This window comes from Typopeltis vanoorti, chromosome 15 (assembly GCF_054136105.1).
Source record: "Typopeltis vanoorti isolate ZY-2024b chromosome 15, IOZ_Tvanoo_1.0, whole genome shotgun sequence".
NCBI classification, from domain to species: domain Eukaryota; kingdom Metazoa; phylum Arthropoda; class Arachnida; order Uropygi; family Thelyphonidae; genus Typopeltis; species Typopeltis vanoorti.
Genome location: NC_143563.1, coordinates 33,216,926 through 33,241,634, shown reverse-complemented (window position 1 = coordinate 33,241,634; position 24,709 = coordinate 33,216,926). Strand labels below are relative to the sequence as shown.

General features: G+C 35.6%; 1 protein-coding gene across 1 annotated transcript in view; it reads right to left on the bottom strand.

Annotated features, from left to right (window-relative positions):
* Positions 1 to 1,037: 1,037 nt before the first annotated feature.
* LOC150098582 (signal transducing adapter molecule 2-like) overlaps positions 1,038 to 24,709 on the bottom strand; it is a 233,058-nt gene continuing 209,386 nt past the window's right edge. The window contains exon 14 of the mRNA XM_090404857.1: positions 1,038 to 2,974. Within this exon, the coding sequence (XP_090260983.1) occupies positions 2,797 to 2,974 (178 nt within the window). The 3' untranslated portion in view covers positions 1,038 to 2,796. The remainder of the gene's footprint in view (positions 2,975 to 24,709) is intronic.

Here is a 24,709-nt window from a genome sequence, read left to right as displayed (position 1 = left end):
ACTGGGAGGTATAAGGAGAACCTGCTGGGTCCACTGATACAGCAAATGTGATGGCTGAAGAGTGGTCCTATGAGTCTTCGTGACCTCTCAGGCAACGGCCTATTTGTCGCAGTCTGAAAGGATGCAGGGTCTTCCGGATCATGGTGCGACCATTGTAGCACCTTGCTTCTCATATTTCTGGACAATTTCATGCACAGTGGATGCCGGTCAGAACACTGATCTCACAGACGAACTCACATCAGTTCAAACTGACATGTCTTGGGCATGCTGGCCAGCTGTGTTCTTAAAAACTGTTGCCTTGGATGTATCTTACCATCCTTTTATAGCAGTTCCCATGCAGTGATTTATGGGAGGCCAGTATATTATATCTAAGGGGGGGGGTGTCCGATAATGTTTGTCAAAGCAGTGTACGTTGAATGCAGAATAATCTGAAATTGCATTATCTTAAATGTTTAAGATGGGTAAGTCTGCATATCAGAGGCAAGACAGACTATTTTTACTTTGTAACGGGCAAATTTTTTTGCGATGCTTGCAGATGTTTTGATGGGGATGAAAATCCCATCAGGAGAGAATAATTTCATTATTATATAATGTACAATAATGATGAGCCTCCATAGCTCAGTCGGTATTGATGAAGCCCTTTGGTCAGAAATACCTGGGTTCAATCCCTGTCAATGACGTGAACCTTTATCTGGTCTCTTTCAACTAAAGGTGAGTTAGCTGGTCTCATACAAAGGTATCCCCCCCCCCAACATCAGGCCAGTTGGGGTCACTAAAAGTCGTATCATGTAAATAGTGGACCCTGCACTAAGTGGGATAGCATGAGGGAGGAGGAGAAGATATAATGTATAATAATGAGATTTCTTATAACTTCGGTTTCTTATAAGGAATGATAATTATTTAATATAGCATGTGTGTATATAAATAAAATTTATCTATTTAAAAAATTCCATTTGGTTCAACTAATTTGTCTTTAATCAATTTTGTTGATATAAATCAAATATATATGGAAATGGAAACTGTACAGAAATTCAAGATTACATGAGGAAAATACATTTTAATTACTTATAACTTACTCTTGTTTTGGAGAAACTCAGTGATATGAAGGCAACTATCTCAAGAGCAGACAAAATGTTTCAATCACTGTAGAATGAGGTTAAGACATTCTGTCCCTCTTTACATGTGTGTAAATATTAAATCAAGCTTATTACAATTAATGGTACAATAATAAGAAATTCAGTTATGGAAAATTAAATGACATCTTAAGAAGCTCTCAACAAGTTTCATATGATTGTATATACATACACAAAAAATCTTTTGAATTAGACTTCAAAACTTTCTGATATGCATATACACATGCATATTTTTTATTAAGTATGTTGGATACTTTTTTTCATATATATACTTCTAGCTTAAACCCAAGGAACATCCCTGATTTACAATTTTATATTTTATATAAAATAATAAAATTTGCTTTCACATCTCCTAGAATGGAGAAAGCCATCAGAGTCGATGTCAGAGATAAAAACAAGCATCAAAATGCACATTAATTGATGCTTAGAATTTAACTGACAAAGGATTTAAAACTGTAGTAAAATTTAGGCTTTACTATTACTTTTCTTACATAAAGTTCTGAAACAAATGATTGCAAAACAAAGTGATTGAAATTTTCTTTTATATTATGAAAATACCAAGTGAAATATAGCAAAGACATAGATACACTAAATACATGTATCACTATTATGGTAAAATTACAAAATAATTAGCATATCCTAAAGTTTCTTACATATTTACAACTATTTTCATATGCATCCAGTGTATACAATTATTCTTCTTTCAGTTAATTCTGCTACAGTGCTCTAAAAAATATTACTGATATATATATACTTAAATTGACAATGCAAAAATGGTATTTACTTGAAATAAATTATGGACAGATTACTCTGATCTATTATCCTACCCCCCCCTTCTTTTTTTTTTTTTTTTGTTTACAGCAGTAGCTACACAATATCTGGGGAAAAAAACAAAAAATCACTAACCATTAATAAAAAAAAATAATTTATACATTAAGAATGTAACTAAATAAATATATATGAGGGGCTAATACAGAATTTTATCTGTTAAACTTTCATGAGGGAAGAAGCAAATCCATACAAACTAAGTTGAATATAAAAGTGACAATATAGTTTCTCTTATATCCCAAAAGCTAAAAAAACCCTCAATTTTAATTAATTCTCAGAAATTTTATCTTATACAATTAACACTATATTAAAAATAGTGCTGAAAACATTGAGATGAATTTTAAAGTATATATGCTTTTATCAATTATTAGCACTGCAGCATTATAAACAAAAGTTTTTTTCTCCTTTTTTTTTTCTTTTCTCAGACTGAAGTAATTTACAAAAGAATTGCATGTATTTTACATTTTGTTTCAAATTCAACAGACAGAACAATGAACATTGGTATATGGTAATTTATAAAGCACTCTGGTCAATTTCCGATCTCTTCTCATGCTCTTACAATATACACACATACACAGAAATGTATTAAAAATTAACCTACTTGGTATAAACTGTAGTACTATATGCACAAAGCAGCTGTTTCCCTGTGACAAAGTTTTTTCCCACAGTAATAAACTGCTATGGAAGAGAAACCAGCTCTATTCTTCCATAGAAATCCACACAATGGCACTAGGGTACATGCAGATTACTGTACAGAAGACCACTGTACAGTGAAAATACACACCAGCAGTAAGCACTTCATAAATTTCCCACCACCATCACTCGTAAAGATACCTCATAATAGAGGCTGCTGTTGAAGTGGAAGAGGCTGAGACGAAGGTGGGAAATGAGCTGTCATTGGACCAGTAATAGGAACAGCAGCTACTGCAGGACTTCCAATTCTAGAGTACATCACATCAGGATGATTGGTTTGAGATACTGTGTAATTACTGGGATATGATGCAGGAGGTATGCTGTGAGAATAAATATCATTATTATATATATATATATATATAATTTATGTATTATTTATCACAATTACTATTATTATTCATTTTTTTATTATTTACCTACATGTATTATTTATCTACAAAATATACAGTATATGCTGTTTTCTTATATGTATTTTAAAATCAAACAAAATTTATGGCAATTACAAAAGCATATTTCATTTCTTAAACCAGACTCAGTCGTAAAATGTGGTAGTGAAAATATGAATAAAAATTATATTAAAATATTTACATAATAGTAAATTACTGGAATTCAATACTCTGCAGGGGAAAAGGTAATGTGAAAGGTATGTCCTGAGCCTAAGTAATTTACTTACTTTCTACAATCAGGTGATAGTTGATTTTAGAAAGTAATAGAAAAAAGAAAATAGTGAGTGGGATAAGGAAAATAATTATACTATTTTCCTTATCCTTTGAAATATCCTGCCAAAGATTTAACAGGATATTTCCACCTCATTATGCAAATTATAGCACAAAAGGGTGGATATGAAGATGGTGATATGGATAGATATAAAAGGATGGTATAATTATTCAAGGAGAAGAGAGGTGACTAAGACTAACTGGACCACTGCTGCTTAATCTATACATGAATGACATCTGGAATAATCTGAGAAGGGGGGGGGGGAGAATAAGCAGCTGTTTGCTGATGCTAACATAGAGCAAATAATAGTTAAAGGCAATGTTCAAACTGATTTACATAATTTAGACAAAGGATAAAATGATTGCTAGTTCGCCATGACAAAGTAAAAGGTTGTGCACTAATTGGAAAAAACCCATAAGCTCTGTTACATATATAAATGGACTACAAGAAATTGATGAAGTTAGGGATTCGGGATAACAGTGGTTGGAGAACTGAATTTCAGAGGACATACTGCAAACATGAGCAAAATAGCTCAAAGGGTTAGCTGGATGTTTAAAAACACTGACAAGTAGCAATAAGGAAGTTTTACTATCTCTATTTATAAGGTTTTTATAGATTTAGTTTCTTTGGGGATGAGGGAGAGGAAACATCCCAAGTCAAGTGACCAAGATAGTGGTGACTAGTTCTGTATTATGCTCCACATGAGGATAGATTGATGGTTTGCTGTTCATACAGGAAAGGCTTAGGTCTTGTTCATTATTCATAATAAAGCTTAATCATATAACTAACACAAGAAGAAAAAATACATTTATTTTTTAAACTTGCTAGGATTTTGATGGTTTCTACCCAGCATCATCAGAGCACAATGAAACTGTGATAGGCATACAGCACTAAACAAGCAATTGTACACACAATTTAAATGGTAACTGACATATAATGTTTTTACATGGCACCCTCTATGGGTCACATACCTACAAAGTTAATTCAGAAGTCCAGTTATTAGGTCTTAAAACAATAGTCTCCCAGATCTTTGGTTAATTAATGCCACTATACTTGCTGAGGTAGGAAGAGTGCTTCATTGGAATAGCCTCTCAGAACAACTATGTAATAAACATGCTTTTCTTCATCTGATCCAGAGCATAGTCTGCCAATCCCGATTTGCCATACAGATGATCTCTCGTGTAATTTTTATGTTCTTCAAAGTGCATGTTAACTGATTTACCAGTTTGTCCAAAGTAGACTAATTGCAGGCACAAGGAACTTCATACACTCCCAGATGTTCAAGAGGATGTAGTAAATCTTTAGGGAACTGTATAAAAGTAGCTAGGTGAATGAAAGGTTTGAAAGTGCTATGGGGATTATATCTGCAAAGAACTTTGGCTATTTTTTCTAATGTATCCTTAACATATGGAATGGTTTTCCTGTGATCATGCATGTTGGGTGTAGGAAGGATGGGGGGGGGGGGGTGCATGTAATATTTTATATGTGCTGTAGCCATTGGTTAAAAAGGTGTTATGAAGGTCCCTAAGCTCAAGTTTCAAAGGCTTTGTCATTTAAACAAATAACCCTGGCTCAGTGAGTAAGAGTTTTGAGGATGCCATACTGTTGGGAAAGGGGTGGTGTGATTGTTTATGTAAATACCTATTAGTATGAGTGGGTTTTCTGTAGTTCATGTTTTTTTTTAAGCTATTGTATACTCTTTTTTTTTTTTAATGTTGTGATCCCAATTTTTATCTAGCTCACAACTGAATGATCACCTCCTGTTTTCAATTCTCAGTATACTCTTGTATATCCTGGACCAGTGTGAAGATAGTTGCTATCAACAATAATATAACTTGTGTGTTCATTCCATGTGAAGTTATATCTTAATTGAAGGGAAATTATTTTTTATTAGCCCTAGTTCCCCCCCCCCCTTCATTTTTATCTCAATTTTCTTAGAACATTTCTATATGTCTGTGATTCATTTCCTGCTCTGTTGCTGAAGTCTCCAGCATGAACCAGCTTTTCCATTTTTAACTTGTCAGCTGTTATTTATGATGACTCAAAGAATTCTTCTATTTCATCTTTACTGTACCTACAGTGGGATTACAGAAACAAAAATAATTCACATTCTCTATTATTCCATTAACATCTGGAATACAGTATTTGAAATTGACTGCCATTTAAAAGTTATTGCAGTTTGGGTTGAATATCACAGCTGCTACTTCCCTTCCCTCTTCAAATAAATCACCATATTGTTATTATTTAGAACACTGTTTCTCAAAGTGTGGTATGCATATCCCAGGGGGTACGTGAAAGGTCTTCAAGGGCAATTTTCGGCTGTGCATCATTAACGCATGGAATCATTATTAAGAAAAAAAAGAATTATTTTAAACGTATCTATTTCTCAATAAATTATATCTTATGTATGAGCTCTCCAACTCAAATTGTGATAACTGCTTCATTTGAATAGTTTGAAAATTCGCAGGCGATAACTTGTGAATCTTTGTATATGAACGTACATTGTGAGCCTACAATGACGAAGAGTAAATGATAGCAACTGACAAAAAAAAAAGTAATTATATGAATCATGAAAGCAAACCAATAAATCAGTGATAGATAGAATAAAGCCAGATTGTTCCCTCGAAGCTATGATCATCAAAGAAAAATTGTCATGCTTTGGACATATTATGCGAGCAAACAACAGTCTGGAAAAGATGAGATGCTTGCTAAAGTTGATGGAAGCAGGAGAAGAGGAAGACCAAGAATTAGATTGGTGGATGGAGTTAAAGAAGCAACTGGAATGCACCTAGAAATTCTGAAAGATATGGCTAGGGACAGATCTGAATGGAAAGCATATGTTCATAGAATCACCAGGAGTTGAAAACGACTTGATGGAACAACCACAACAATATGAATCATTAGTAGATGTAATTAAGCCAGTTAAGCAGATAATAATCAATGTGCTTCATTATTTGATCATATTACAAATTTGTTGTTAGTTAAAATAACGATTAATAGGTTTGTATTACTTTTACAGTGATATAATTGCTTTAATAATGTACGGAAGTTATAATATCTATAATAAATATTATAATATTTTTAGCTTTCAAATTCTTAATTATGGATCATTGGTTAAAGACTGGATTTATAAAATGCACAAAAGAGAGCAATATAGCAGATACACGTAGCTGTAAAACGTTGATATTGTATCTGGATCAAATGAAATTGATAAGGGTGTGTTGTCTGACATCTCTAAAGAACCAAGTAGGAAGAAGATGAAAATACTTCGTAAGTACGATATGAATCAGAGGCGTAGCTAGAGGGGGTAGTCTGCCCCAGACGGCACTTTGAACCTTTTTTGAACTTTTGCAGTTAATTCTAAAGTACAGTCTTGAGAACTCATTTCCAAATATTGTAATACTACTGTGAATTTTCCTCACAATTGCTGTAAGTGTCGCTGGTTGTGAGAGGAGTTTTATTAAAAAAAATTGATTAAGAATTACGTACATTACTATGAAATAGACTTTGCCAATGTCATCGACGATTTTGCTAACAGAAAAGCAAGAAAAATAACATTTTAGAATGTTGAAATTAAAGTTTTACTTCAAAAATAAACAGTGTTTTAATTTATTTCCTTCTACTAATTTCCTACTACAAAAAGTCGTTCTGACTTTTTGTAGTATTTTTGGTGCGTATTGAGAGGGGCAGCAAACTCAGGGACCACCCCAGGTGGCAAAAGTTCTAGCTACACCATTGATATGAATTACTTGAAATGTGGATTTTCATTGACGGGAAATGAAGAATAACCTATTCTTCATTTTGTGTCATTTGTGGTGAAACTTGAAAAAAATGAAAGCATGAAACCATCTAATCTAAATCACCATTTTGAATTGAAACATAATGAATACAAGGACAAACCTGCAGAATTTTTTCAAAATAAATTTAGAACTACTTTCTGATGGTTTCCTAAAAAATAAATACAACGAGAATACATTATCATCATTTTGGCTACAAATACAGAATGGATTTCCTGAATAAACAAAAAGCTATGAGATTCATTTTTCCATTTCCAAGTTGATATCTGTGTGAAGTTGGATTTTTGGCCCTTGTAGATATTAAGACAAAGAAGAGGAATCAAATTATAGATGTAGAACTGCATCTGAGATTGAAATTAATTATACAGCCAAATTTTGCTGAAATTTTATCCCGCTTAAGAATTTTCACTCCTCTCATGGATGATTAATTAATTAAAGTAAGTAAAAATTCATAGTATCTTTATAAATTTTATTGTATTAAAATTAATCATTTTTTTTTGTTTACATGGCCATCTAAATTCAAATAAAATAGGTATTTATAATGAAATACACTTTTATTATTATTTCGACAAGGGGAAACTTGGTAATAATGAAAATTTCAGAAGGGGGTACATGGATATCTGAAGTTTGAGAAACACTGATTTAGAAGAATCTACCCATTTTCATCTTTATCTCAGTTACTGATGCTGAGATAATATTTCAGCAAATCCTCTTTAGTTCCACCTCTTTTTAACTAATGTTTTTTTATAGTGATTGTATCTATCTTAAATTCTGTTGAGCTTGAGGTTGTTCTAGCAACAATTTTGATTATGTTGTACTCTGATGAATATGTAGAATTTCAACCAGCAAAAATCAATTACAAAGAGAAATATGTTGGGTTAATTCGGCCATTTTTTAAATTTCATTTTGTATGGTGATTCAATGGTTGTGAGTCCCTTTTATGAGGAGGTACGGTACCAACTCAATCCCAACCCCATTTTTATATGGGCTCAGGACTGGCATAGCTGACAATTCAGACCTATGGCTGGGGGTGCTTAAGGGTCAAAGCTGTATAACTGAGAGGAGACCTCCACATAGCCTTTAAAGGAATGCAGAGAACCGACCAGGGTTTCTGACCTAATGTCCAATCCTCACCGTCTCGTGGTGCACCCTGTTGGGTATCTACTTGGATACTGAACGAAGGACGATGGGCTGGCAATTTGGGATTTAGCCGAGGAGGAAATTGTATTAATGGTTAAACCAAAATAAAAAATGATGGTACGACATGACAAAATTTCATGCCGGCTGGAGCGTCGCCCAGTTAAACAAGGGCCCCCGTTGTTTTTGCCAGGGAACCAGGCCAAACAGCGAAAAGTCAGCTACTGGAACAAATCTGAAAACAAACCCCAACTCAACATCACCAGAGTTAAAGATTCGGTACTATCAACATAAGAAGCCTGAATGGCAAAGAAATGGAACTAGTTGAGAAATTAGATAAGTACCAGATCGACATAATAGGGGTGACTGAAACAAAAAATGTTATATTCAGGCAATGACAATCAAGGAAAAGAAGGAGTAGCATAGTATTCAACACAAAATACGAAGCTAATCTTCTTGAATGGCAGTCAGTCTCAAGTAGAGTAATGTCGGCAAATATGAGAATGGGGAACTGGACAATGAGACTTATTTGTGCCTATGGTCCCACAGAAGGTTCTACTAAGGTAGAAGTGGAGGAATTTTTGAGGCTTTAGAAAAAGCAACTGACACAATGAAAAAGGAAAAGTTGGTCCTTGTTGGGGATCTAAATAGCAGGGTAGGAAATGATTGTGAGACATACAAAAATATTTTGGGAAAATTTGGAGAAAAGATCAAAGTTAATAATAATGTTAAATATCTGTTGGATTTCTGCTCAGGACATGAACTGGTTATTACTAACACCATATTCCAACATTAAAATGTGCACAAATTCACATGGAGAGAAGAGGCAAGGAATAAGAAAAGTCTCATTGACTATGTTATTGTTGATAGTGATGTTTTCTCCCTGGTGCAGGACACCAGAGTGTACAGAGGATTTGAAATTGGAAGTGATCACTATTTAGTCTTGAGCAGGATAAAACTGAATTTCATATTGAAAAGAATAACATGCAAGAAAGTTTTAAAGCAAATAAAAGCTGAGCAGCTCTCAGATGTGAACTGTAGACTAAAATACACAAAAATTATTGAAGAAAAAATGAAAGAGTTTGAGAACAGGAATGAAACCTTAGAGATTCAGTGACAAACTCTGAAGAAAACATTGATTGATTCTGCCAGAGAGGCATGTGGTGAGGTTGTCTGCAAGGATAAAAAAATCAGAACTCCATGGTGAACCCAGGAAGTTAAAGAGGCAGTGAAGGAAAAGAAGAAAGCATATCAAAAGTTCCTGTCAAATAAGTCAGCTTGTGCTCTTAGAGAATACAGAGACAAATGCAAGAATGCTAAACACTGTGTAAAACTAGCTAAACAAAAGTCATGGGAGGACTTGGGCAAGAATATAGAAAATAAATATCAAGAAGGAGGCAAAATATTCTGGAGGTTGTTGAAGAAGCTTAGAAATGGAGGAAAGAGTGCTATAAAAGGAGTTAGAGACAATAAAGGTGACATGAAATCAGGAGAAAAAGATATCCTTGAAGTATGGAGTAATTACTTTGAAAAACTGCTAAATGAAACAAGCAGTGATGACAGCACAGTGGTAAAAAACACTGACCAGGCATGCAGTCAGGAATACATATCCATTCCTGAAGTAGAAAAAGCTATCAAAGGCTTGAAATGTGGAAAGGCAGCAGGAGTAGATGATATTCGACCAGAAATGCTGAAGTATGTTGGTATAAGTGTCTTACAGTGGCTGCACTGCATAGTTCAGAAAGCTTGGACAGAGGGAAGAATTCCCGATGATTGGCGTAGAGCTCTCATAGTACCCATATATAAAAAGGGAAATAAAACTGCATGTGAGAATTACAGAGGTATTTCCCTACTGAGTGTTCCTGGCAAGATCTATGCAAGTATACTTGAGAAATGGTTGAGAAGAATTGTGGAAGAAAAGCTTGGTGAAGAACAAGCTGGATTCAGGCCAAATAGAGGCTGTCAGGATCAGATCTTCACTTTACGACAAATAGTCGAGAAAGCATGGGAATATAACAGAGATCTGTATTAAAGTTTTGTCTATTTGGAAAAGGCATATGACAAGGTGCCAAGAGAGAAGCTATTCAATACGCTACAGTTATACAGTGTCAATGGGGCATTATATCAAGCAATACTTAGTCTTTATTTGAGTTGTAAGTCAACAGTTAGAATTGAAGGAAATACAGGAAGATGGTTTAATGTTAAATCTGGTGTGAGACAAGGATGTACATTATCCCCTCTGTTATTCATTATCTATATGGATCACATTATGAAGGAAAGTGGTATTAAACATGATATCAAAATTGGAGATGTTAATGCCAGCTCTTTGCTTTATGCGGATGATGTTATTCTTCTAAATAAATCCGCTAGAAGTCTGCAAGATTCTCTGACTAAATTGAATAGCTGTTGTAATAGATATGGTATGAAGGTCAGCAATAAAAAGAAAAAGACAATGAAAATAGGCAGAATCAATAAAAATGTCAACTGTGTTGTGAATGGAGAACCTGTGGAACAAATGAAACATATCAGCTACTTTGCAACGATTTTTACTAAAGATGGTAAATTAAATATAGAAATAGATAACAGAATCAGCAAAGCTGGTATGGTAGGAAGTCAATTAAATAAATTCATATGGAATAAGAGAGAAATTAGTCGGAACACTAAATTAGCTGTATACAAGACAGTGTTCAAACCAGTTTTAACTTATGGATCTGAGAGCTTGGTCAGAAGTAAAACACTTGACCAAAGACTAGAGACTGCAGATATGAGAGTCCTGAGAAAGATCAGGGGCATGAACAGATGGCATCAATGGCAATATCAAAATAAAAACGAGGATATTAGGAAAGAACTTGATATTGTCAGCATCCAGGAATGCGTTAGCAGAGCTAATCTCAGGTGGTATGGTCACTTAAACAGAATGGGCAAAGAAAGATTAGCAAAACAAGTGTTCTCTGCCAGATTGGCAGCAAAACGACCTAGAGGAAGACCAAGATATAGGTGGATTGATACGGTACATAGTGCCTTAGATGATAGAAATATAAGATCTGATAAGGTTTGAGTCTTGACAAGTAACAGACTGATTTGGAGGAAAATTGTAGATAGGAAGTTAGTAATGATGTAATTTTTTTCATGTAGTACTATCATATCCTGTACACCTCTTGAGGGTACATGGCAGGAATATGATGATGGCTGGAGGGATTGTTTTAAGTATTCCTGACTGTATCGGTGTGTGTGTTGTGTTCACGGGGCCTGTTTGCAGGATAAAAAACTCAAGCTAAACTGGGGAGAAAAATCCTGCTGTCCACACCCAAGACCGACTAACTTATCTATGTCTGAGAAAGATCCTAAATCTCCTCACATCAGAGACGGGAATTGAACACAGAACATTGCTTACCCAGGCATATGTTTGCAAAGCGCATAGCCACTCGGCTAACTGCGCAGACCATTCAGCCATAATAATATAAAAATGAAATCTGACTAGTTTTGGCACAGATATTTGTGGCTTCTTCTGGGTTAGGATGAACAAAAAAAAATAAAATAAAATAAAAATACAATGAAAGGCTAACATGAACTACAACATTACTAAAATACAAAACATGTAGGAACCATTATATATAAGTTGAAACCACATGGAGTGTGGGAGCTAACATTGGTTAGCTATTGTTTAGTGGTGTGTGTGTGTGTGCAAGAGATAGTTTGCGGAAAAGTTAGTCTGCCAATGTGGAAGGATCTAATGAGTGATTTCCAAATATCACACAGGATCATTCCTTGGTTCCTACTGCCTTGTGAACAGATGACCATAGTAGATTCTTTTATGTTGTAACCAGTAAACTTGTCCTCTATGTAAGGCATAGAGCTGTTATCTCATTCAACGTTATGATGTATGTGGGAGAAATGAAAAGCTAGGCATCTCCAATATGCTCTTGCTGTCTAATTTCCAAACTTCTAGAGACTAGCGATCTTAAGAGAAAATCTATCAATGCAAGGGATGGAAACAGAAGTTCTGTAGAGAATTGTAGAGGCTAATAAAAGCAATTCAACTGTCATCATGGATACAGAAGATTACATGTCTAAGATTTCACTCTTACTCTTGATTTCCTCCAATTATGCTCCATTAGATTATGACCCTACTTGGACAAATCATGAAGAGACCAACCATCTATTTCCGCAACATGCTCAGTTGGCCTACAGATCTAAAGAAAAAAATTCAAATCAATGCACCCTTTAACTCTGCAACTATATGCAGCATCCAAGGCACAAGACTGGCATTCCTCTTCAGTACATGGCATTAGTTCACCTATTTATCTGTTATCAAAACAGCTTGCAAATCTTCTAAAAAATCACATCAGACATATGGACTCCATTAAAAACTTGTAGCATTTTATACAAAAACTGAAAAATTTCCATCTTGCCAATGGATATTCTAGCTAGCCTAGAGATTGTATCTTTGTTCACCAATGTTTCGGTGGAGGAAATCATGGAACGTATAGACAATCTGTTCCCACTTGACACATCTCAACTTTTTAGACATTATCTCCACTCCAATTATTTCAGATGGAATGGGAAAATTTACAAGCAGCTATCTGGCCTTGAAATGAGAAGTCCTGTCTCCATATGCAGACTTGTTCATGGAAAACTTGCAAAAACATTTCCTCACTCTACAAACAAAGCACTTTCAATCTGATGGAGATATGGAGATGATGTCTATCATCTGAAAATACAGTGTTGCTGAGTTGCACTTTTTTTCCCTCTACCAACTATTTTCACCAAAAAATAAAATTCACTTTGGAACTTGAAATGAAGGAAAAACTTAGTACATACCGCAAGGCCACTCATACAGGCCATTAGTACCTACAGTCATCTCATTACATATCTCAAAAACTAGGTATTATATACCCTCTGTCCAAAAAGAAACTGAACTTTTGATAGAAAATAAAACACAGGCCAATTATAATTATTCAAATCAATATACTCTCCCTTAGCTTTGATACAGAATTTGGCATGGTCAATTAATCCATTAAATGCGTTTTTTATATATCAGTTTTTGGGATACTGTTGAGGGTCGTAGTTACTGCCGCTTGAATGTTTTCAATAGTGTCATATTGCTTTCCTTTGATTGGCAAATGAAGTCGGGGAAAGAGAAAGAAGTCACAGGGTGCTAAATCAGGTGAATACGGCGAGTGATCCAACACACAAACTTAGTTTTTGCTCAAAAACTGTCTCACAATGTTCGAACGATGAGATGGTGCATTATTGTGCAAAAGTGACCAGCTGCCTGCATCACGATATTCGTGCCGTACGTGATGAATTCTCGATGAACAATCGCTTCAAAACTTCGAGTAAAACTCACCATTGACCGTTTGGCCAGGCGGAACAAATTTTTTGTGGATAATGCCCTTGGAATCGTAGAAACAAATCAGCATTGTCTTTACTTTTGACTTCTCCAAGCAACTTTTTTTTGGCTGCACCTCTTCTGGTGGTCTTCACTCAGCACTCTGGCGCCTTGTTTCAGGCTCATACTCAAAACACCACGTTTCGTCACCAGTAACGATCGTTTCAAGGAAATATGAGTGGTTTTAATGAGATCCTTGCAGTGTTCAATTCAATACTTTTTTGGTCGTTAGTCAACTTGTGGGGAACAAATCACGAATTTAGTTTCTGAAGGCCCAAACTCTTAGTCAAAACATACACAGTTGATTTTGGAATCCCCAATTCATCTCACGGACGATTTCGGGTTTTCTTCAATGAAATCATGCACTTTTTGGATGTTAACTTTGCTCAGTCCAGTTTTTGGATGGCCCGGCTTTCCATCATCCTCAAGAGTCTCATGACCACTTGGAAATCACTTAAACCACTCATAAATTTGAGTACAGGAAAAGCATTCATCACCATATGCTTTTTGAAGCATTTGATGCATTTTGGTAAAACTTTTACCAAGTTTAACACAAAAGTCAATCGCAGCTCTGTTTGAAACTCATTTTCCAAACATTCGTCAAAACACACTATCACTCGGCTTCTAATGAAACAAATGTCAATATTACAGTAAAATAGTAAGGGTGCTGTTGCTTCTAATGAAAAGAAGATAATGCATAAACTTATTACATTACATACAAAGATTGAAATAATTAAATTTAGTTACAGTTGTGTATCAAAAGCTGAAAGAAGCTGCAGGCTAAACTTACCTCACACTACTGTGGCTAGATTTGTTATAAAGTCCTTGGTGAATTGAAAAGTGCTATACCAGTTAATACTAGAGTTATCTGTAAATGTGACAATCTTATTGCAGAAATGGATGAACTTTTAATGATGTAGACCATTGCTTCCCAAACTGTGGGCCACGGCCCCCTTCGAAGCCGTTAGTTTTGTTGAGGGGGCCGTGAAATAATGAAAACAAATTTAAAATGTTTTAAGACTAAGTGTGTGCCATGTCAAATGTGTATGTAAGATGCTAAAAATGTAATATTTGCATTTGATTTTTGCAAATCAAATGCAACATCCTACCGACACGGTAGTCAACCTTTCGTCAATTAGTTTGAAACCTGAAGCAACTGATGCTCTCTCACGTGGCCACAACTTCATCATTGCGCCCAGAAGAATACCTGCTGAAGATATTATGATACAAATTAACGATATTAAACTGGATGTGGCTTGAGTTCTGACCAAAGCAAAACCACCAAAAACAATCATGCCCAATAAGGAAATTAAATCTCTGCAAGAATTAAAGAAAAACACGGAAATAATAATCACCAAAGCGGATAAAGGGAACGCCATAGTATTGCTTCAGCAAACAGATTACACAGGCAAGCTGAATGCTCTATTGTTAGATCGGGCTACTTACCTCCTTATCGAGTACAATCCTACCAACTCAGAAATTAGAACTCAACACAGGCTCTTTAAGACGGTCACTTCTTAGCCTGTAGAATTTAATAACAAATTAAAACCGTTTAACTCAATACCCCCCCCCCCCATATACATGGACTCCCAATAATACATAAAGAAAATGTACCATTACTTCCCATAGTGGATGGCATTGATTCCCCCATATACAAACTAGCTAAACATTTGGCCAAAGCTCTCAACACACTATACTGGCAACACACCTTCACATATAAAAAACTCAGCCCACTTCAAGGCCAGCATAAAAAACCTTACACTCAAACACACTGACATAATGGTCAGTTTTGATATCTCCTCCTTATTCACAAATGTCCCACTCAAAGAATCCTTACAGCTAATCCAAACTAAGTTTCCTTCTGATATCACAGCCCTATCTCAGTTCACAATGAACTCAGGCTATTTTTTTTGGCAAGGAAAATTCTACAAACAAATACAGGGGACAGTCATGGGTTCTTCAGTCTTCCTACCCTTGGCCAACTTTTATATAGAGACTTTTGAAGAGAAAGTCTTAAACTCTGCCCCACAAAAACCAACCATATGGCTTCACTATGTTGATGATGTGTTCGCTATTTGGCCACATGGCTCTGATGCACTCCTCTCCTTCCTAACGCACTTAAACAACCAACACCCCAGAATCAAGTTCACCCTGGAAGAGGAAAAAAACAACTACTTTCCTTTCTTAGACACGCTAGTCACCTGCCAGCCTGATGGAACCTTGGTTTTCTCAGTTTATAGAAAACCCACCCATACAGGCAGATACATTCACCAACAATCCCCCCCACCCCACCCTCACAACAATATGGCGTCATTAAGACACTACACAACAGGGCTAAACTTATCTGTTCAAATGACATTGCCCTAACCACAGAAAAAAACCACATTCTCAACATTTTCTCAGCCAAAGGCTACCCCCCCCCCAAAATGGGGAGGGTTTAGAAATTGTACAAAAATCCTAAAAAAACATGACTTAACTTCTTGTTACAGACCATATAAAAAATTGGCATCCCACATCCCATATCCGCTTCACTAAAGACCAACCTACCTGGGTATACCAGGTCCTTTGCAGCTGTAAGTTGTCCTACTTTGGCCAAACAGGCAGGACAACTAATATCAGAACACAAGGACTACATCCAGTTTCACCAATACAGCCACTCTAGTCTTGCAGACCATGTGCTGGATACCCGCCATTGAATACGGTGGAAGAAAGCCACGATAATACACCGTAGTAAATTCAAATACGAAAGGCTATTCATGGAATCAGCCTCAGCCCTAAGAAACAATCGAAACCTCAACAAATTTGGTTGCATGAGACTGCCCCAAATTGGGGAAACGTACATCAGAAGACCTTCAGCCCAATCGGCCAAGAATACCAACATTGCCCGCTAGGGGGCACCATCAGAACTTTTAGGAGAAAGAATAGCTTCCTGCTTCGTCCTCATTTACTGTGCGTTGTGCTTGCGTGCATGTGTCTTTTTTTAAGTTCCTGTGAAAATGGCAACGTGACGTTGCCGAAATATTGGAAGTGTATTAAAATTTATTTTAATGTATATTATTCTATTGTAATTTCCTTAAGCTATTTAGTAAGAATTAATAAATATCTATTTATATTTAATAAATATTCAATAAAATAATACATAAAGAGAATGTGTGATTGGCATTTTCAGTTATGTTATGTTATAAAAACTAAAATAATCACCTTATGTAGCATTTATTCAGTTTCAAAAATTACTCACGGTTAATGAAAAATATGATGGTAATCTAACCACTTTGATAACTTATGATCTATCACAATAATTATTAATGCTGAAGAAACCCCATAAAGTTGTGAGATATCGTGACTTGCTGCTGCTAGTGTTTTTACAAGTTTTAACAAAACTAAATGGATGCCACTTCATTGAGGTACCACCATGGAAATACCTACAAAAATTGGCATAAGATGGGAACAGAAATGTGCACAAGAAAGCCAGTGGAATAAGCCTGTGAACAAAGGGATCATCTTGACTGGATTGTCTTCTCTTCTGAAACACATTTTTATTGCTGTTTTCTTGTGATATGAACTGTAATGATTTGAAAATGTATTATAGCATTTAAGGTACTCAAGTTACAGTATAGCTTGATTTGCTTGGGAAGTAACAGACTTAATCACTATGTACTACTGAATCATTAATGCCGTCTTGTATTTGATTTAGCATCATAGAGGAACCTGATTCATGCCCCTAAAATTTTTCATTCTATATCTGACTTTTTTAAAAGGTTAACAATGCAATAACCATATGAGAACTACTTCCACTGTTTACATCATAATATTCCTGATGTATACCCTGAAGGGATGTACAGGATATGACAGTACTACATGAAAAATTACATCATTACTAACTTCCTATCTACAATTTTCCTCCAAATCAGTCTGTCAAGACTCCAACATTATCAGATCTTATATTTCTGTCTTCTAAGGCACTTTTTATTGTATCAATCGACCTATATCTTGGTCTTCCTCTGGGTCTTTTTCCTGCCAACATGGCAGAGGAAACACTTGTTTTGCTAATCTTTCTTTACCCATTCTGTTTAAGTGACCATACCACCTGATATCAACTCTGCTAACGCATTCCTGGATGCTGATAATATCAAGTTCTTTCCTAATATCCTCGTTTTTATTTTGATATTGCCATTGATGCCATCTGTTCATGCCCCTGATCTTTCTCAGGACACTCATATCTGCAGTCTCTAGTCTTTGGTCAAGTGTTTTACTTCTGACCCAGCTCTCAGATCCATAAGTTAAAATTGGCTTGAATGCTGTCTTGAATACAGCTATTTTAATGTTTTGGCTAATTTCTCTGCTATTCATATAAAATTATTCAGTTGACTGCCTACCATACCAGCTTTGTTGATTCTGTTGTCTATTTCCATATTTAATTTACCATCTTCACTAAAAATCATGTCTAAGTAGCTGAAATGTTTTACTTGTTCTATAGGTTCTCCATTTACAATGTAGTTGATATTTTCAATGTTTCTGCCTATTTCCAATGTCTTTGTCTTGTTATTGCTGACCTTCATACCATATCTATTACAACAGTTATTCAATTTAGTCAGGGAATCTTGCAGACTTGTAGAGGATTTATTTAGAAGTATAACATCATCCACATAAAGCAAAGAGCTGAGATTAACATCTCCAATTTGGATATCAGGTTTAATACCACTTTCCTTTATAATGTGATTGATAAAAATAACGAATAACAGATGGGATAACGTACATCCTTGTCTGACACCAGATTTAACATTAAACCACCTTCCTGTACTTCCTTCAATTCTAACTGCTGACTTACGACTCAAATAAAGACTAAGTATTGCTTTATATAATGCCCCATTGATACAATATAACTGTAGCATTTCAAATAGCTTCTCTCTTGGCACCTTGTCATATGCCTTTTTCCAGATCTACAAAACTTTAATACAGATCTTTGTTATATTCCCATGATTTCTCGACTATTTGTCGTAAAGTGAACATCTGATCCTGACAGCCTCTATTTGGCCTGAATGCAGCTTGTTCTTCACCAAGCTTCTCTTCCAGAATCCTTCTCAACCGTTTCTCAAGTATACTTGCATATATCTTACCAGGAACACGCAGTAGAGAAATACTTTTGTAATTCTCACATTCAGTTTTATTTCCCTTTTTGTAAATGGATACTATGAGAGCTCTACTCCAATCATTTGGAATTCGGCCCTTCTATCCAGGCCTTCTGAACTATGCAGTGCAGCCACTGTAAGACTCTTATACCTCTATACTTGAGTATTTCTTGTCGAACATCATCTATTCCTCTGTCTTTCCACATATCGGGCTTTTGATGGCTTTTTCTACTTCAACTATGGATATGTATTCCTGACTGCACGCCTGGTTAGACTCTCACTCTCTTTCATTTTTTCTTCAATCATGTTTATGTATTTTATTCTACAGTCCACATCTGAGAGCTGCTCAACTTTTATTTGCTTTAAAACTTTCTTACATGTTCTTCTTTTCAATATGAAATTCAATTTTATCCTGCTCAAGACTAAATGGTGATCATTTCCAATTTCAAATCCTCTGTACCCTGGTGTCCTGCACCAGGGAGTAAACATCACTATCAACAATAACATAGTCAATGCACATAGACAATCTTATATGTTGGTTATGCATTACTAAATCACTTAAGGAATTGACAACGTAGATAAGAATATAAACTAAATTACACTTTAATAAATATTTCCGATATTTCGGCAATGTCACGTGCACGATCGCACTACAACACGGTAACTAAGAATGAAGTGATGAAGCTATTGTTCTCCTAAAAATCCTGATGGTGCCCCCTAGCAGGCTATGTAGGTGTTATTGACTGTTGGGCTGAAAGCCTGCTGATGGAAGCCTCCCAAATTTGGTGCAGTCTCATAGATCCAAATTTGTTGAGGTTTGGAGAGTTTCTTAGGGCTGAGGCTGATTCCATGAATAGTCTTTTGAATTTGTATTTGCTACGGTGTGTTACTGTAGCTTTCTTCCACCGTATTCTGTGGCGTGTATCCAGAGCATGGTCTGCAAGATAAGAGTGCTTGTACTTGTGAAACCGGATATAGTCCTTGTGTTCCGAAATTCTGATATTCGCTGTCCTGATTGTTTGGCCAAAGTAAGACAGTTTACAGCTGCAAGGGACCTGGTATACATCAGGTAGATCTAGGGGAAGTGGTTGGTCTTTAGTGGAGCAGATAAGGGATGTCAATGGCTGAGAAAGTGTTGAGGATGTGATTTAGTTCAGTGTTTAGGGCCTTGTCGTTAGAACAGATTAGTTTAGCCCTGCTGTATAGTGTTTTCACCACTCTATATTGTTGTGAGTCGGATTGTTGGTGAATGTATCTGCCTGTATGGGTGGGTTTTCTATAAACTGAGAAAACCAAGGCTGGTGGGTGACTAGTGTGTCTAGGAAAGGGAGGCTGTTGCTTTCCTCTTTTTCCAGAGTGAACTTGATTCTGGGGTGTTGGTTGTTTAAGTGTGTTAAGAAGGAGAGGAGTGTATCAGAGCCATATGGCCAAATAGCGAACACATCATCAACGTAATGAAGCCATATGGTTGGTTTTTGTGGGGCAAAGGCTAAGGCTTTTTCTTCAAAGGTTTCCATAAAGAAATTGGCCAAGGGTGGGGAGAGTGGTGAACCCATGGCTGTCCCCCTTTCCTAGACACACTAGCCACCTGCCAGCCTGATGGAACCTTGGTTTTCTCAGTTTATAGAAAACCCACCCATACAGGCAGATACATTCACCAACAACACCCCCCCCCCATAAACAATATGGAGTGGTGAAAACACTATACAACACTGCTAAACTAATCTGTTCTAATGACAAGGCCCTAACGTCGGTGAAAGATGTCACGACATCTTTCAAAAACATTACCGGCAATATTAAAATCTGTACTACATCAAGTTGTAAATATGGTAAATTACATCAAGTCAAGATCTTTAAAAGCATGCCTTTTTAAAAAAGTTTGCATATCTATGGAAGCCAAGCGTGAATCTTTGCTTTTGCATGCTGAAATAAGATGGTTATCCAGGGGTAAAGTGCTATTTCGAATTTTAGAACTTAAGAATGAATTATTGGCGTTTATTAAAAATGAAGGTACAGATGCTTTGTAAAATGTCTTCAAAATGATATTTGTGCTAAAATATGTGCTAAAATGGCATATTTAGCCGATGTTTTTAATTAGTTTAATAGCGTTAACACGAGTATGTAAAGGAAAAATGAAAGTATTTTGACATCCACTGACAAATTGTCAGCTTTTCAGAAAAAAAAAAAGTATCTCTTCAGAAAAACCACATATCAGAAGAAAAAACAGTAGATATGTTTCCTTTGCTCCATAATAAAAATATCGAGAGAATTATTTCCATTATAACAGAACACTTAACAATATTGTAAGAAAAGATTTCAAGTTATTTTCCTTACTTAAATACACACAGTTATGACTGGATATGACATCCATTTGGCACAGTTAATACATTGAATTTTCGTTACGAGAAGAACAATTAGTTACCTTGTCAACAGGAGGGATCGTATTGTAAAAATGAAATTCTCTGAAATATCTCTTGAGAAATTTTGGATTTTTGTCCAAGCCGAATACCCAACTCTCTCCACAAGGACAGTGAAAATTTTGTTACAGTTTTCAACATCATATTTGTGTGAGCTCGGTTTCTCAATATTAACCAATATAAAAACTGAAAAGCTTGAAAGACTTACTAATATATATAGACAAAGAGATGAGGATAGCTATATCATGTATTAGACCTGATATTGCTGAAATCTGCAAAAGCTGAGAAGCTCAAGTATCACATTAAAATGTCCCATTTTTATAAAAGGCAAGTTAATGCACATTTTTATTGTTAGTTTAATGACCCTAATGCTTTTGGTGTTCTCCAAATTTTTCTTATAATCAAAAGTGTTCCATGACTTCGAAAAGGTTAAGAACCACTACTCTAAAGCCTCAAAAAATTCCTCCACTTCTAACTTAGTAGAACCTTCTGTGGGACCATAGTCACAAATAAGTCTCATTGTCCAGTTTCCCATTCTCATATTTGCCCACATCACTCTACTTGAGACTGCCTGACATTCAAGAAGTTTAGCCTTGTATTTAGTGTTGAATACTATGGCTACTCCTTGATTGTCATTGCATGAATATAACATTTTGTATTTATTGCTCAGAAAGATCTCACCAGTTTTTCCCTTTTTTGTTTCAGTTACCTCTATTACGTCGATCTGGTACTTATCCAATTCCTCAGCTAGCTCCATTTCTTTGCCATTCAGGCTTCCTATGTTGATAGTACCAATCTTTAACTCTGGTGATGTTGAATTGGGGTGTGTTTTCAGATTTGTTCCACTAGCTGACTTTTCGCCCTGGTTTCCTGGCAAAAACAACGGAGACCTTGTTTAACCAGGCAACGCCCTAGCCGGCATGAAATTCTGTCATTAAGTACCATCATTTTTTATTTTGGTTTAAGTCAATAAGAATACAATTTGGTCAAATCCCAAATTGCCAGCCCATCCTTGTTCGTTCAGTATCCAGGTAGATTCCTAACTGGGTGCACCATGAGAAGGTGAGGATTGGACATTAGGTCAGAAGCCCTGATCGGTTCTCTGCATTCCTTTAAAGGCTATGTGGAGGTCTCCTCTCAGTTATATAGTTTTGACCCTTAAGCATCCCTTACAATGTTTATTAAGTCATTATTGTTAGCTTTTATGTAGTCATTGGTACAGTCCCTCTCTACACTGTTGCAAGTTTCAAAATGTCACTGGGACAGGTCCATCTTAATTTCACTATCTGCTACACAGAAAAATTCAAAGAAACCATCTAGTCTGCAATCACTGTAAGAATTAAAATAAAAAATATGGCCAGAATTCTGTCATACTTTTATAAAAAGCTGCATAGAGAAAACTATACTGGCAGCCATAGTAATATATAAATAATAATGAATTATCATACAGAATAAATGGTAATCAAGACAGTTTAAATGTCAAACAACAAATAGTTTTCAAATGAAAGGGTATATGTCCCTTGATTGGAAAAGACACGTTTGGTTTCCATGATGAAAGGAATCTTTTATGAGCTTTCTCAAGCAAAGGAGAGTTTGGTTTCATGTGGAGATAAAAAAAAAATTGGGTTTTTCATTCCACAGAATGAGTAAATTACCCAGAGAACGTGTAATTAAGAGACATAATATTATGTAGTATTACAGTTGACTGTATAGTATAGAGTGGCACTCTTCCATTAGTCTTTGGCATTCGTGGAGGTTCCGTGTAATAACACTTTAGCTCTTGCAATATTAATTCCTAGTAAAGTATCAGATGCAGAGATAAAACATGCAGGATTTTAATAAATTAAACATTATAATAATACTGGAATACACACATTGGAAAATTATATTGTAAGATGCTAAAGCAATTTAAAAACTATACCAATCACATATTCAAAATAAATAAATAAAATATCAGTGTTTTAAATTATATGCATATCCAAGTTTGTTTGTTTTTCCCTTTCCAAACATTATGTTTGGAAAGTATTATTTGTTATTTATTTAGAGTAAATGCCACTGGGATCATTCCATTAAATTTCATTGAAAGAAAGCTTTGCTTAATTGCAAGGGGACACTCATAGTTAATTCATAGCATTAATAATAAAGAGATTCATGCTAGTTATATTTCCATGTTCAAATTTCCATAGTTGTTGCACTGATTCTGTCGAAATTTCTGGAACAAAAACTATGTGAAACTGAAATAAAAATATCGATAAAAAAATCCTGAAAAACTCCCTTTGTTAGTAATTAGTATTTTCATGGTATTATTAGTAATATTAGGATTACTGAATTAGAAACATCAAGAGAGGAGAGCCAAGAAGAGAGCAAAGGAAGAGGTTCAAGATAAGAAGCAAGATCATATGAATAAACAAAAGAAACAGGATAAGGGGAAAATTTTGTATAGATATATATGATCAGAGAAGTACTTAATGAAAGCATGACAATCTTGTCTCCCTGGTACAAAAATTAAGAATATCAGTGATGCTGTCAGGATGTGAAAAGGTGGAAGAATTAATTGTTTTGGCTGGCGCTAATGACTAGACAGGTGAGAAGTATTGTATGAGACAGGATGCGAAGCAGTTATTAGAAAAAGTAAAGACCAAGAGGGTGAAGACCAAGTCTTGTGCCATGCTATGATAGAGGAGAGTATTGATTAAAAAAAAAAATGGTTTTGTGGACCTATGGTCTGAATTCGATGGAAGGAAGGATTTATATAATGCTGCCAGACTGCACTTAAATAGAGTTAGGTGTCGAGAGAGAGAGAGCTTTGTTCACCAAGAAAGGAAAACTATAAAGTAATTAGGATGGATGCTGGTGAGTTGTGCATGCAGATACCCATGAAGCTAGTGAGTACAAGAACAACAAAAAAAATGCAGAACTAGTCTCTCAAGCAACAATATTGAATAGGGTAGTCAATTTAGGATGTAAAGATAGTTGAGGACCTAAAGAAATGCTGCAGATATATACTAATGTGCCAAGGAAGTACCAGGAACAAGAGGGAGGAGTTTTTTGAAATTGGTTAGTGCAATCTCACCAAAAATTATATGCATCAGTGAGACCTGGCTGTGAGACCAATAGCAGAGTATGTACTTACAGGGATGGAATGTGAAGGGTTTAGTATTTTCAGAGGATAAAGAAGGAAGGAAGGATGGGAGAGTACTGCTAATGATAGCAAATGAACTGTAGCCAAAAAGAATAGGAGACAGGTAGGTAGGTAGCTGGTAACAAATCTGGTGAAAAATTTGTCAATAGGACAAAATATACAGCTAGTTGCTGCTATACACTGGGAGAGGATTTAGGGAAGATCTGGAAGACATGCATCAGCAAACTGGTACGAGTGCAGGCTGGGTAATTATTATGGAGAACATAGACTGGAGGAGAAAGAGAAGATCACAAGGAAGGAAGGAAAGAAACAGAATTTATAAAC